Source organism: Canis lupus, chromosome 24, assembly GCF_003254725.2.
Source record: "Canis lupus dingo isolate Sandy chromosome 24, ASM325472v2, whole genome shotgun sequence".
Classification (NCBI taxonomy): Eukaryota; Metazoa; Chordata; class Mammalia; order Carnivora; family Canidae; genus Canis; species Canis lupus.
The window spans coordinates 24,440,506-24,454,421 of NC_064266.1; the positions used below are offsets into that span (position 1 = coordinate 24,440,506).

At 47.9% G+C, this 13,916-nt stretch overlaps 1 protein-coding gene across 2 annotated transcripts; it reads right to left on the bottom strand.

Annotated features, from left to right (window-relative positions):
* Positions 1 to 656: 656 nt before the first annotated feature.
* On the bottom strand, positions 657 to 10,030 carry GDF5 (growth differentiation factor 5). Of its 2 annotated transcripts, none has more exons than XM_025469839.3 (2): positions 4,148 to 5,156; positions 657 to 1,981 (listed from the first exon to the last, which is right to left on the bottom strand). In XM_025469839.3, the coding sequence occupies exons 1-2, from the start codon at positions 4,770 to 4,772 to the stop codon at positions 1,107 to 1,109; spliced, it is 1,500 nt and encodes a 499-aa protein (XP_025325624.1). In that variant the 5' UTR covers positions 4,773 to 5,156; the 3' UTR covers positions 657 to 1,106. The 2 variants fall into 2 exon arrangements, 1 of the variants encoding a protein (XP_025325624.1); XR_007405604.1 differs by lacking the exon at positions 4,148 to 5,156 and adding an exon at positions 9,910 to 10,030 and having other exon boundaries at positions 1,850 to 1,981.
* Between the last annotated feature and the right edge of the window lie 3,886 nt (positions 10,031 to 13,916).

The following is a 13,916-nucleotide window of genomic DNA, read 5'->3' on the forward strand; positions in this document are numbered from 1 at the left end:
TGATGGATGAGCTGGGAGAGGAGTGGTAAAGGTGCCAAACTGAAGGGTAACAGGGCCACAGACAAGATCACACAAGGAACACTGATCAGTGGCAAAAGGAAGATGCCCCAACAGGAGAGGAGCAGATCCCTGCCAGCCCAGGTTCCCCACTAAAAGGTAGAGAGCCCTCTAAATGGTGGCCATTTGACTCTGTGAGTAGGCAGGGAGGTGGGGCACAGATAGGTAGATGAAGTGGGAATGATTTTAGAGGAAATGAAATCCCCAATTTCCCTCCCATGTAGGGATCCATTTTGGAGGCAACAGTTTGACTCAGGAATGTCAAGAAGAAAACCTAAGTCTGTTGCCAGGCCCCAGAAGAGCAGATGTAGCTCCAGACCAACAGGCCTTTGGAAGGAAGGGAATGGGGTTAGAGGTAACGTTGGCCCTGCTCAGCCTGTACTCTCTGTCCCGTTTTCCTGCAGGCAACCCACCTCCCTTCCCTGGGTCCCTCATTCTTTGAGGGGTCACTGGGTCTCCTGGAGTAAACAAGAAATTTGCCACAGTTTTAGTAACAGTTTTGCTTTTTATCTCATCAATGTACATTTTAATCTAACAGTCTAACAGCCTCATACTCCTTACCCCAGCCCAAGCCCTCACCCCCTCTTGCCCACCCCCGCCCAATCAGCATCACATCTGCCCAGGGGCAGGAAATTGCCAGGCACAACGGTGATTCAAGGAGAGGGTGGCACCTGTGGCTCTTCCAAGAGGAGCCCTCCCCGGAGAGTCCAGAAGCCAAGAAAGCCCCAGGTAAGGAGAGGTTGAGGGCTGAGTCTCTTTGGAAAGCAAGGTCTCCTGGGTCTTAGTCCCATTCAAGTCTGTCTTCCTGGATCAGGGCAGCAGAAGGGCAGAAATCCTCAGACAAGGGGACTTGTGGATAGAAAGGAACCTCAAACCCAGTCCCACTCAGAAATTAAGAGCAAGGCTGTTGGAACCCCTCCTTCCACACAGGCTGTGTAGGTGCTTTTGGCTGCTGCTTCCCAACCTCTTTGCTCCTGGGAGTGTAGGGTAGGGCTCTTGTGACCGGCATCCTGGGATGTGCCCCCCAGGAAGATGGAGGGCCAGTGCTGCTACCTGCAGCCACAAGACTCCACAACCATGTCCTCATATTGCTTATAGACCACGTTGTTGGCGGAGTCAATGAAGAGGATGCTGATGGGACTCAGTCGTGTGGGCACACAGCAGGTTGGTGGTGTGGACTCAGGGTCCATGGAGTTCATCAGGGTCTGGATGACTGCGTGGTTTGTGGGCTCCAGGTGGGAGCGCAAGGGGAACTCACATAGCCCCTCACAGTGGAAGGCCTCGTATTCAAGGGGTGCAATGATCCAGTCATCCCAACCCATGTCTTTGAAGTTGACATGCAGTGCCTTCCGACTGCAGCGGGCCTTGGGGTTCTTGCTGGGCCGTTTGCCCTGGCGCGTGGCCAGTGGGGCCCGCCTTTTTCGCCGCTGGCTGAACAGGTACTCATACACAGTCTTATCATCTTGACCTGATCGGGCCTTAATCTCATTAAAGAACAGGTCCCGTTTCTTGGTGCGGCCAAATACCAGGAACAGGGCCTTCTCGTGGACCTGCCTGGCAGCCCGGTCAAAACCCAGGCCACGGAGGTCCACGGCCCGGCCCCGTTCCCAGGCCTCCAGCTCCAGGCACAGCTGGGCCGAGTTCTTAAAGTTTCGGAAGAGCTTCCAGATGTCGAACACCTCCCAGCCAGATCCGTCCAGGCCTGGCACGGAGCGCACATCCAGCAGGGCTGCCGGCTGCCGGCCGCTGGGGCAGCTGGACAGCTTCAGCTGGGCAGCCCGCCCGATGCTGGGGGCCACTGGCTTGGCCGTGTCCGAGGGCTTCTTCCGCAAGATCCGCAGCTCGGCCCCTAGCAGCCCATCCTTCTCCAGGGCACTAATGTCAAACACGTACCTCTGCTTTCTGACCACAGGACCTCGGTCATCTAGAGAAAACACCCAGAAGTCATTCCCTGCAACCTCACCAAGACAGCCAGTCCCCTCAGGGGAGGGCCATAGCTCTCTCCCCTCTGGAGACAGCTTTCTTTAACCTCTCCCCTACTCTGACAGAGGCCAAGACCCAAACCACTGAGAGCCTTTTTCAACATAGGGGAGCCTTCCTAAACAGCAGACCAAGTAGAGTTGTTTATCCGTAGATGTGGTGTGGTGATTTGAACAATTCCAGGTGTTTTGACAATGACAATGCATGTCAGAGATGCATCAGCCTTAAAACTGCCTCTAGCTATCCCTCCCCATCTGTTATCTTATATGATATCTCCTTGGAGAGATAGGTGGGGTGGGTATTATAATTAGCTCTATTTTTCCGGAGGAGCAACCTGAGGCTCAGAGAAGTTTGGTGACTTGCCCAAGATCACCCAGCTAGGAAAAAAAGCAGAGTTGAAACTCTAGTCTAGAGCTTTTTATACCCAGTCCTGAGCTGCTCCCACTATACCTCAAGGAAGATCTTGGTGTTCTCGTTTTACAAGTGAGGCATGGAGAGGGGAAGTGACTTGTGTAAGTTAACACAGATAGTTCAAGGTAAAGCTATAATTCAATTTCCCTGGCTTCCTCGTCTAATGAGTTTGTTGTGTACAGGGCTTACCCTGCTGGGTGTATAAGTGTGTGTGTGAATGACAGTTTGTGCGTGTGTGTGCATGTGTGTATGTATGATTGGGCTTACATGTGAATATGAAAGGTTAAGTATAGTGAGTGACGTGTGTATGATTGCACTTGTGTGAATATTTGAAGGATATGTACGTATATGTGTGTATATGTAAGATGATTCTGTGTATACATGTAAGAAGGTGTGTGTTCACGTGTGTACATGTGTGTGTGATTCAGCATGTATGCATAAATATAAGGCTGTATGTGTGTGAGAAACTCTGTAGTGTGTCCGAATCAGCATGCCCTCCTTCCTAAATACCAATTTGCCATTGGGAAGCATTCATACATTGCTCTAGAAGGTGACTAATTAGGCCTTTAAACTCCCCATCTCCCCCTCTGCAAGCTCCCTTAGAGCTGGGGGGCACAAGGACTTATTTTATGAGCCCCCAAGGGGTCACAGCTTTCCCTGGCTGGGCAGGCAGCCAGGCCACCTCCCCCAACCCAGCCAGACCTGCTGCCTTCTGCTTCCTCCCACCCTGTCATTCCCCCACAGGCTAGCTCTAATGAGGAGCCTCTCCCCATCTCTGACCCCTCCCCCACCCTGCCAGCCAAAATCCCAAGACTCCCAGAACCAGAGCATAAGACCTACAAGCAATCCTAGCAATAAGTATCCATCTCCCTCTTCACACTTACAGAGAAACTGAGGCCCTGAGAGGGCAAGGGACTTACTGAGATCACACAGCAAAGCAGAGAGGGGAAAGCCAGAACAGTAACACTAGGTGAGCATAGAGAGAAGAGAGGGGAACAGATATCCTCCCAGGTTGATGAAAAAAATGATCTGCATTTAGGATAGAACATAAAGCATTCATATTTGAAGGACTCTCAGAAATTACCCAATCCAACCCCCCTATAGTTGTGCAAATAGGGAAACCAAGACCCCAAAGGGAAAGGGACTCTCTCAAGGTCACACTGTGAATTAGACCCTAAGTCTGCCACACCCCCACCCCGCAACCCACCCCGCACTCCACCATGATTCCAAGATGCCCCATTTAGTGTCTTCACCTATCCTGCCTCCTCTGCCCCCTGTAGCCTGAAGGCAAATTTGCAGAACCACAGCTCTCTAGAGATTAATTTCTCTGACATCTTAGAAAACCTCCAAACCTCCAGAGCCTGGAAAGTCTTGCCAACCCACCTAGGAACACAGCATGGCCTGGTAAGAGACTTAAAAGTGTGGTCCCCAAATCTGCCGCCAACTGGCAGGCCCCGTCTCCTGTCTGGGCTTCGGCTACCCCTTCTGCACCTTGCAGGAGTTGGCTCTGCAATGGCCGGCAGCCTGGGAGCCTGGGAGCCGGGATGTGGGAGGTACGTCCCAGATACCACCCTGGGCCGATGCACACACTGTCTCCCGCTGGTGCAGCCGTGCAGCGGCATCAGGGCTCTGGAAGGCCCCTCCACACATGCAGGTGCCCCTCCCTCGGAGCCGCGCCCCTGCCGCCCCACCCCCTCACCTTGCCCTTTGTCAATAAAGCTGGTGATGGTGTTGGCCAGGCCAGCCTCCAACTTCACGCTGCTGTTGCCTCCCTTTCTGTCAGCATCGGACAGCGTCCTGTACAGCGAGAGCATGTACTCGTGGGGCGTGATGGGGGGCGGGCGGAACGGCTCCTTGGGCTCTGGAGGGGGCCCAGTCTCCCTGGCCTTCTTCAGCAGGAAGGGGCCGGGGACAGATCCTGCCTTTGGAGGTGCCTTACCCCCAGGAAGCTGTCCTTTGGGGGTCACCGTCCGCGGTGCCGCCTGCCTGGTCTGGGTAGGGTGTCCTGGCTTGGGTTCAGGGCTGCCCGGTCTGGGGGGCAGCTTTTTAGGTTCATCCTTCTTGGGCTGTGTCAGGCCTCCCGTCTGCCCGGTGCCCCCCTTGGCCCTGGCATTGGCGGCCCCCCCACCATAGCTGTGACCCCCTGGTCTAAAGACGCTCCGGGCCAGAGGGGGCCTCTCCTTGGCTTCCGCTTTGGCCAATCCCGGCCTGGCCCCCTGGGGTCTCTGGCCCAAGTCAGGGGCACCCAACACAGTGCAGATGAATTCCAGGTCCAGCCAAGCCAGGTGCCAAAGCAAAAAAGTGAGGAGTTTGGGGAGTCTCATCCTCTGGCCAGCCGCTGAATGACACCAAAGAGAAGGGCGGCAGCAGCGAAGGTGCCTCTGGTTTGGCAGGAAAAACCATGAACGGAGTGGACCCCCAAAAGCAGCGGCAGCAGCGGGAGCGGCAGAAGGAAAGGCTTTCTCCTCAGTCTGAGACTCTTTAAGTCTGCCGGGTGTGTGTTTGTATCCAGTCCCATAGTGGAAATGCTCTCGTATCCAGACGTGCACCGTCTCCAGTCAGCAGCTGAAAATAACTCGTTCTTGAAAGGAGAAAGCCGACCGCCCCCTTTCTCCTGCACAACTGACTGAGGGCTTCAAGGAGGCTTGTATAAGGCTGAGGGATTTTTCCAAGAAGGAAGAATGGCGTAATGCTGCCTGTGTGCTCCAGTTTTTTTTTTTTTTTTTTTTTTTTAAGTTTTGAATCCTTTCCAGTGAAAATACTTCACACACGCGCACACACACATACACACACACACGCCTGCAGGTGCTCAGAAAAATCTTTTACAAACCTGAACTCAGGAATTGGAAACGGAATTCCAACCCAAACCAATTTAATTACTCTCTGATGTCATGCTGTCTAAACTCATTTAAGTGCGATATATTTATGTGAAAAAAATCACCGCTGCCCTTTCGAGGCCACGGCTCACGGGGGCTCTTGGCACAGAGCCTCGCAGCAGGGCTCTAGGCTTAGGGGGCCCTCTCAGTCCGTGGAGCAGACTCAGGAGTCTTCACCTCCACCTCAAGGGCCAGCCCACCCCACCTTCCTGAGGAGAGATACTGAGGAATGAGCTCAAGATCTTAAGCCCCAGAAGCCTGGGGAGTGTGGGTTTTCAGTTAAGTCCTTGGGGTGTTTTAAAGCAGTTTCAACCCCTGCGTCTAGTCTGGGGCCTGATTTGTTGTTGGGGGGTGGCGGCACAGATGGCAGCATTTACCCACGGTGGCTTTTATTTTAATAAACTTGTGGTGACCCAGAGACAGAAAAATATCTGTACCCACTACATCCCTCCCCCTAAGTCCCATTGACCGAGCTCAGATGATTTGTTCAGGCTTCAGGGGGCACTGCCACCCCTAAGCCCACTCTTTCAATGGAAGCAGGTCCAGGGTGTACCTCCCTACCACCCCAGCAGAGACAGACTCCTGAGTTTTGTGGGAAAGGACTGGCTGAGTCCAGAGGTGGCAGCTTCAGCCTGGGGCAGCAGCGGCCCCTGCAGGAGGCTGGGAAAATGATTTCCCACATGATGTTTTTCTGGTAGCTCTGGAAGTCTGAATTTCAGCCGGACTCATGAGGGAAAGCTATCCCCTTCACCTGAAATATCAACTCTCACAGCTGGAAGGAGCCCTCATCCTGAGAGCTTCAGCTGAAAATTCACCTCCTCTGGGAAGCCTTCCCTGATCCCAGACAGAGCCAACTACCCCTTCTTGTATCTGTCGCTATAACACTTGTCACGCTGTAAGAGGCAGTGTAGGGATAGCAATCAGGAAAGCTTCCTTCTTAGTCTGAGATTCTTTGGGCCTGCCTAATGGAGATCTGTTCTCATTTTAAGGTCACCAGATGGGTTTCCCGCATTACTTGGCACAGAGTAGAAGCTCAGTAAGGGTTTGATGAATGAAAGATGAAACCAGGTTGGGGTGTCGAGGTAACTGGCCAACCCTTTCATGGTGATGCTCCCAAATCCTTGCTGATCTTCAGAACACAGCAGCATAACTTGGCCATTTCAAACTTCATGTGGTGCTCCTGGGTCAGAATACCCCGTAGAGTTCCATCTCTCCATCTCAAAGGACCAAGGCACCATCAGGCACTCTTTGGGGCAGCTTTAAGGAAGAGCTGAATTCATTACTATCCCTCCCAGTTGCCCAGATTCACAACACTTGGCCTCCCTTTGACTTGTCCACACTGAAGCAGTTGTCTCTGACACTCTTCCTTCCTCTCAGTCCCTCACTATCTCGATCTTCCTCACCACTTACTACCATAATTGGCTTCTAAGCCTCCAAGATCTCTCTGTTCTAAAGCTCTCCCTCTCTAAAACCTACTTATTGAAAAGTGCCAGCTCAAGGGGCCCCGGGTGGCTCAGTTGGTTAAGTTTCTGCCTTTGGCTCAGGTCATGATCCCGGGGTCCTGGGATGGAGCCCCACATAGGCCTCCGTGCTCAGCAGGGGATCTGCTTCTCCCACTCCCTCTCCTTGCTGCTCCTCTGTTTGTACTCTTTCTCTCTCTGTGTCAAATAAATAAATAAAATCTTAAAAGAAAAGAAAAAGCAACAGCTCATGTGCCCTCTCCTCCACGAAGGCTTCTCTCATCCACTAGAAAACATGTACTTTTTTTTTAAGATTTTATTTATTTATTCATGAGAGACAGAGACAGAGACAGAGAGAGAGGCAAAGGGAGAAGTAGGCTCCATGCAGGGAGCCTGATGTGGGACTTGATCCAGGGACTCCAGGATCACCCCCCCCCCCCCAAGCTGAAGGCGGCCCTAAACCGCTGAGCCACCCGGGCTGCCCAAAATATACACTCCTAAATTGACATCACACATTTTCTGTGCTCCTTCCCACTTGGGCAGCTTAGAGTTTACCAAGTTCTGCCTCTGTCCCCTTTCTCAAATACAGTTCATTTCTTCTACTCTGTGTATGTACTTTTTCCCATTTTTTAAAATCATAATTTAATCGCTATGACTGTGATAATTGATTTAGATTTCTATATCCTCCATCAGATTATGACTAATCGGTACATATTCATCTTTCACTTATTCCCAGCACTGGGCACAGGGTCCAGCATCTAGCAGATTCTCAGTGTGTGTAGAGATATGGATGAGTAAACCTCTAAGAGACACTTATATACAAAAGCCATAATTTTCAACTTCAAGATATAGTTACTTATAGACGTAACATGACTTCCCTGCTGGACTCTGAGTTCCCTACAGGGAAGGATTCTGTCTCGGCACTTATCTGGCACTTTGTAAGCTTGATTTAGTGAGCAAATGAAGGGATGAATGAATCAAACAACGAAGATGTCCCTGCACGTGGTTTGATAAAGAGTGAAGACCCCTGGAGACGAGCAGACTGGTTTGGAATCCTGGTTCTGCTAGATGCTTTAGTGCATTGTGTGATTTTTGGAAGCCTCTACACCTCTCTGAAACTTGGAACAAGGATCACAAGAAGTACTTACATCATAGGGTGTTTGTAGGGATTCAATTAACTGAATCATAAAAGGTGAGTAACCTCTCACCTGACAAATATTCATAATAGCTACTATTTATTGAGCAGGTAGTCAAATAAACTAAACTCCAGTTTTCGCAGTCCACTGTATTTTTACCCTATTGATCTTCACAATAATCATATGATGAAAGTGCTCCTGATATCCCCATTTTGCAGATGAAGAGACAGAAGTTCAGAAAGGTCACTTTTTAAGCTTAATTCCTGCTTTGACACAGTTTATGCCTAAGAATTCTAACTTGGCCTTTAGAAATACAAGAAGTAAAAGGGTGGTGGAGGTGATGCTGGTATTCCTTTTTTTTTTTTTTTTTTTTTTTAGAGAGAGAGAATTTAGATATTTTATTTTATTATTTTAAAAAAGATTTTTATTTTATTTATCTATTCATGAGAGACACAGAGAGAGGCAGAGACATCAGCAGAGGGAGAAGCAGGCTCCATGCAGGGAGCCCAATATGGGACTTGATCCCAAATTCCAGGATCATGCCCTGAGCTGAAGGCAGATGTGCTCAACCGCTGAGCCACCCAGGCGTCCCTGATTCTGGTATTCTTGGCTTTCAGTCAAGGTCTCATCCAAAGGACTGGGACTTCGGGGACACAGAGGAGTCTCAGAGTAGGGGCACAGAGGCTATTTTTGGGGGATCAGGGAACTCCAGAAATGGCATGGGAGCAGGGAAAGGGGACTCTGAGCTAGCTAAGAAGGCCCTCTCCAGGGAAGAGCCCAGGGGACGGACCTGGCTCTCACTATAAAGGTGACTAATCACTTCAGTCCCTTCTGGTAATTGCAACCAGATGCTGCTGCTGGCAACGCTTCAGTCCCAACCTATTTAATTACTGGGACGCACAGTCCCTAGGCCTCCCAGGTCCCCCAACTTCCCCCACTCCTGTCAGCAATATTAATGTCAAACTTGAGGTAGAGGATAGAAGCCTTGGAAGCCACCGGCATGGAAATAATCCTTATAGTACCTTTTGCCATGAAGAACCTTTAAGTTTTATATGTTTCCCCATCCATTATCTCTTTGGTACTCCACAAAACATCCTCTTAAAGTTGGTGGGCCAGAGTATTATTATCCCCATTTCACAGATGAGCAAATAGTGAATTGAGTAATAATAATAATCATCCTTTGCTTTTTTTCAGGCACTTAGCAATTTTCAAAGTGGTTTCACATTCATGATGCTATCTGAGCCTCCTGGGATCTCTCAGAGCCAGTCCAGCACACAGGACAGTGGCTGAGAGTCTAGCCTCCAGGATCAGACAACTCAGCTTGTGTCCTGCCTGTGCCTCTAACCAATTGGGTGACTGTGGATATTCATTCATTTATGTACTTAATTATTCAGCAACTATATATTGGGTGCCTACCGTGTTGACAGGCTCTGCACCTAAGCACTCAATATCTAGCAGTGGACAAGACAACCAAGTCTGCTGAAACCAAAATTCTGGTGGAAGAGATGGAAAAACAAGCAAACCAATGCATAACTTCAGAGAATTCTAAATGCGGTGAAGAAAAATTAAGTAGAAGTTCAGAAAGGTCACTTCAGAAGGGTCAAAGGAATGTTTGTTTTAGATAGGAATGTCTCTTTGAGGGAGTGAAATTTGAGCAGAGATCTGGAGGTAGTGAGGGAATGAGCCACCCAAAGGTCTGGAGGATGATCATTCCAGGCGGAAGGAATAGCAGATGCAAAAGCCTTGAGTCAGGAAAGTGCTCTGCATATCTATGAACCAAGAGAAGTTGGTATGGCTGAAGCAGAGTGAGCAAGGGGGGCGGGGGAGTCAGAGGAGATGAGGTCAGATCATGCCAGGACCGCTTTGACTATGGCCTTGCAAGGCAGAGAAAGGAAGTTGGATTTTATGGTTGATGTGGTGGGAAACCCAACGGAGAGTTCTAAGAAAGAAAGTCTGATTTGTAACATGATTAAGAGCTGGGCTACCTACCTTTAATTCCTGATTCTCAAATTCACCAGCTGTGTAATCTTAGGCTAATTTAATCTCTCTGTGCCTCAGTTTCCTCCTATATAAAGTGAGAAGAAAAAGAATATGCCTACCTCATGGAATTGTTATCAATTGTTGTTGTAAGTTCTTAGAACACTGTCTCATGCATAGTAAGCAGTACATAATGTTACCTATCTATATTTTTTTTAAAAGTCACTTCCAAGGGCACTTGGGTGGTTCAGTAGGTAGAGTATACAACTCTTGATCTCAGGGTTGTGAGTTTGAGCCCCAAACTGGGCACAGAGATTACCCTTAAAAAGTCACTGCTGAACCTATTTCTTTACCTATAAAATTAGGATAAAAATATCTTCTTTTAAGAACTAAATTGTATTTACATCTGTAAATTGTATTTACATATGTTTCATTGTATGACCAGCATACAATAGGTGCTCCATAAATTATAGTTAAAAAAGAAAAGGGGGGATCCCTGGGTGGCGCAGCGGTTTGGCGCCTGCCTTTGGCCCAGGGCGCGATCCTGGAGACCCAGGATCGAATCCCACATCAGGCTCCCGGTGCATGGAGCCTGCTTCTCCCTCTGCCTGTGTCTCTGCCTCCCTCTCTCTCTCTCTGTGACTATCATAAATAAATAAAAATTAAAAAAAAAAAAAAAAAAAAAAAAAAAGAAAAGGGTTCAGTTGTTAATATGCTACCCTTGTTCACAAACGAGGAAATTGAGTTTCAGAAAAATGAAACGACTGACACAACATCACATAGTTAGAAATGACAGAGGCAAGACTCAATCCAGACACATGACTCAGAATCTAGTGCTCTTCCTACAAGAAGGAAGGTTGATCTTTCCTGCTATCACCCTACATGTTAGGAGTTGGCAGGGAGGAAGGCCCAGAGTCCCTGATTCTCCTTCTGTTTCTTCTGATCTGTGGGTCCTGGGCCTTTCCCATCAAGGGAGCCCAGACAACTCCGCAAGATCAGAGCCACCTAATCCTTCCCCTCAAACATTCTTCTGGCTTGTGTTGTTTAAATTTCCCAGGAACGGTCAATCCTAAAGGCTCTCTCCTAGTGAGCTCTCCATGGCTCCCCCAGCTGAGCTCCTCGGGAACTGCACCTTGTCAGGGAGAGGGCTTTCTGTCCTAGGTCAATCCATTCCAGTGGCTATAATCTGGAAACTGTGCAGGTGTCTGTGTGTTTCTGTCTGTATGAGACATGAGGTATGAACAGAGTAACCATATGTTTTTCACTTTTATTCTTTATTTAAAATTTTTTTAATGTTTTTGTTTTAAAAGTAATTTAGGGGCACATGGGTGGCTCAGTTGGTTAAGTGTCTGCCTTCAGCTCAGGTCATGATCCCAGGGTCCTGGAATAGAGCCCTGGGGTCCGGCTCCCTGCCCAGTGGGGAGTTTTCTTCTCTCTGCCTTTCTGCCTCTGTTCCTCTGTCTCTCTCCCCACTCATGCTCTCTCTCTCAAATAAATAAATAAAATCTAAAAAAAAAAACCCTTTTAAAAACTATACATATTAAATAAATAATACAAATTTATGATGAAAAAAATTCAAACAGCACAAAAGAATACACAGAAAGACCCATTTCTTCTAGTCTTTCCTGGAAAGCAACCACTCTTATCAGTCTCATGGATAATTTTCTATGCAATATGAGGTATTTTTAAAAACGTTTTACTGAAGTATGATACCCATACTGAATATATTCCAATTACAAATTAAGTCATGCTCATCGTAAAAACAAAACGAAACGAAACAAAAACATTAGCAAAGCTTTTTAACTAAAAGAGAAAGTCCCCTTGCACTTCTCCCCAGTGTCTCTCCCTGGCGGTAACCATTGTTAATATTTGGGACCTAGGAACCTTATTGTCACTCTTGAACTCAGAAAGCTCAGATTCTTGCTAGACTTCTACTCCTCCCTCCATCTAATTTCATCTCCTACTTTGCACATAAAATTCTAATAGATAAGTAATATTATCCCCATTTTGTAGCTGAGATATTTGAGGCTCAGGGAGTGGAGATTGGTTGCTCCAGGACACGAGGCAGAGCCAGAAGTTCAAACTCAGGTGAGTGCATCTGCCTTCAATTTCAATGCATTTTGCACTATGTTCTTCCACTTGATTCCTGTCTGGAATCTTAGAGCTTAGTTGCTGTGACACATGAAGCAGCAGATAAAGTCTCAGGTTAAAATATAATTAAGGACTCTTTTTTTTTTTTTTTTTTTTTAAGAAAGAGAGGACCTGGGCAGCCCTGGTGGCTCAGAGGTTTAGTGCTGCCTTCGGTCCAGGGCATGATCCTGGAGACCCGGGATCGAGTCTCATGTTGGGCTCCCTGCATGGAGCCTGCTTCTCCCTCTGCCTGTGTCTCTGCCTCTATCTCTCTCTCTGTGTCTCTTGTGAATAAATAAATAAAATATTAAAACAAAAGAAAGAAAGAGAGGACCTCTGTGGGAGCTGTCACCAAACATCCTTTATTGCCCAATTCCTGAAGGGTAGTGAAAAGATGCCACCTACTTTAAGAAATGTCAAGCTTGGGCAGCCCGGGTGGCTCAGTGGTTTAGTGCTGCCTTCAGTCCAGGGCCTGAACCTGGAGACCCAGGATTGAGTCCCATATTGGGCTCCCTGCATGGAGTGTGCTTCTCTCTGTGTCTCTGTCTCTCATGAAATGAATAAAAAAATTTTTTTGTAAAGAAAGAAATGTCAAGCTTGGGTGAGTTAGTTACTTAGAGCTAGACTTTGTCAGTAAGAAGGGGCTAGGACTAGAATGAGACCTGCCTCCTGAGGCAGGGTCAAGACCAGGGAGAAAATATCCAGCAGGTGAAAGGCTCTGTATTATTATCTAATTATCCAATCTAAGAAAATTTATACAATCCAACCAAGTGGCAGAATCAGCAAGAGGAATGCCCAGAGGAAATCCTCCACATTCTGCAAACATCCTATGCTCTTGTAACCACTATGCTGTGTGCACTGTTTGGAATGTCCTTCCTGCCTTTCTCTGCTCAGCAGATTTACCTTTTACAATCAGGTTATAACATCACTATAGAGCCAACCACTCCTTTATAAAATTTACTACACTGTATGTAAGAAACATGTGTGTATTCTCCTCCTTCCCATGTGGATCTGTGAACTGAAGCTCTAGGCAGGGTCCATGTTTGATTGTTCTTTGGGTCCCTTCCAGTGTCTAGCTCAGAATTTGGCACAAAGTTAGGTGCTCAATCAATATTTATTAATGAGGAACGAATGGACTCAGATGGACAGCAGCAAGTTGTTCATAATCTACTGCAAAATACTATATTCTTTTTACGCCTCTAGCTCTGCCCCAGGTGGGTAACTAGTAATGAGAAAGAGTGGAATAGTTGGGACATTGCCTCAATTTCTTCCTCTCTGTCATCCTCATCTTACTTCAGCCACTTGAGGTGAGGTGTTGACATGGAGAGGAAGACGGGGAAAGGAGTGGGAAAAGTCTTCTTTGAACTAATAATGCATCTGCCTTTATGCTTTTTGGGTCTGGCCAATGTTTATAGCTGTTCCTATCCATCATCAAAGCTTCATGGGGTGCTTTTACAGGCTCTTCAGGGGTTCCCTGCTGGGCCTCTGTCCTGAATTTCTCTTAACAAAGGTATCTCTGTTGCCAGTAGTCATTTGTCTTCTTATTTCTGGGGTCTCTTTTCCCCTCCAGGAGGCCCTACTGAACAGGACCCAGGATGGGCCTATGCAAGCTTTCTCTCACTTAGCCCACATCTGGCCTTCAGAAAACATTTCATGGGGTGCCTGGGTGGCTTGGATGGTTAAGTGTCCAACTCTTGATTTCAGCTCAGGTCATGATCTCAGGGTTGTGAGATGGAGCCTGGAGTCGGCTTCATGCTGGGAGTGGAGTCTGCTTAAGATCCTCTCTTTCTCTCCTGCTGCCTCCCCTAAAATAAACAAACAAAACATTCCCTGACAAATTCTGGGAGAGCAGCAATATAGCAGCACTCTCCTGGGTCTGCCACCAAAGC

Excerpts from the sequence above, each read along its gene's own strand:
- GDF5 (XM_025469839.3), bottom strand. The coding sequence starts at position 4,772 with ATGAGACTCCCCAAACTCCTCACTTTTTTGCTTTGGCACCTGGCTTGG. Across the intron at positions 1,982-4,147 it reads CTTTATTGACAAAGGGCAAG|ATGACCGAGGTCCTGTGGTC; the intron begins GTGAGGGGGTGG and ends TGTTTTCTCTAG.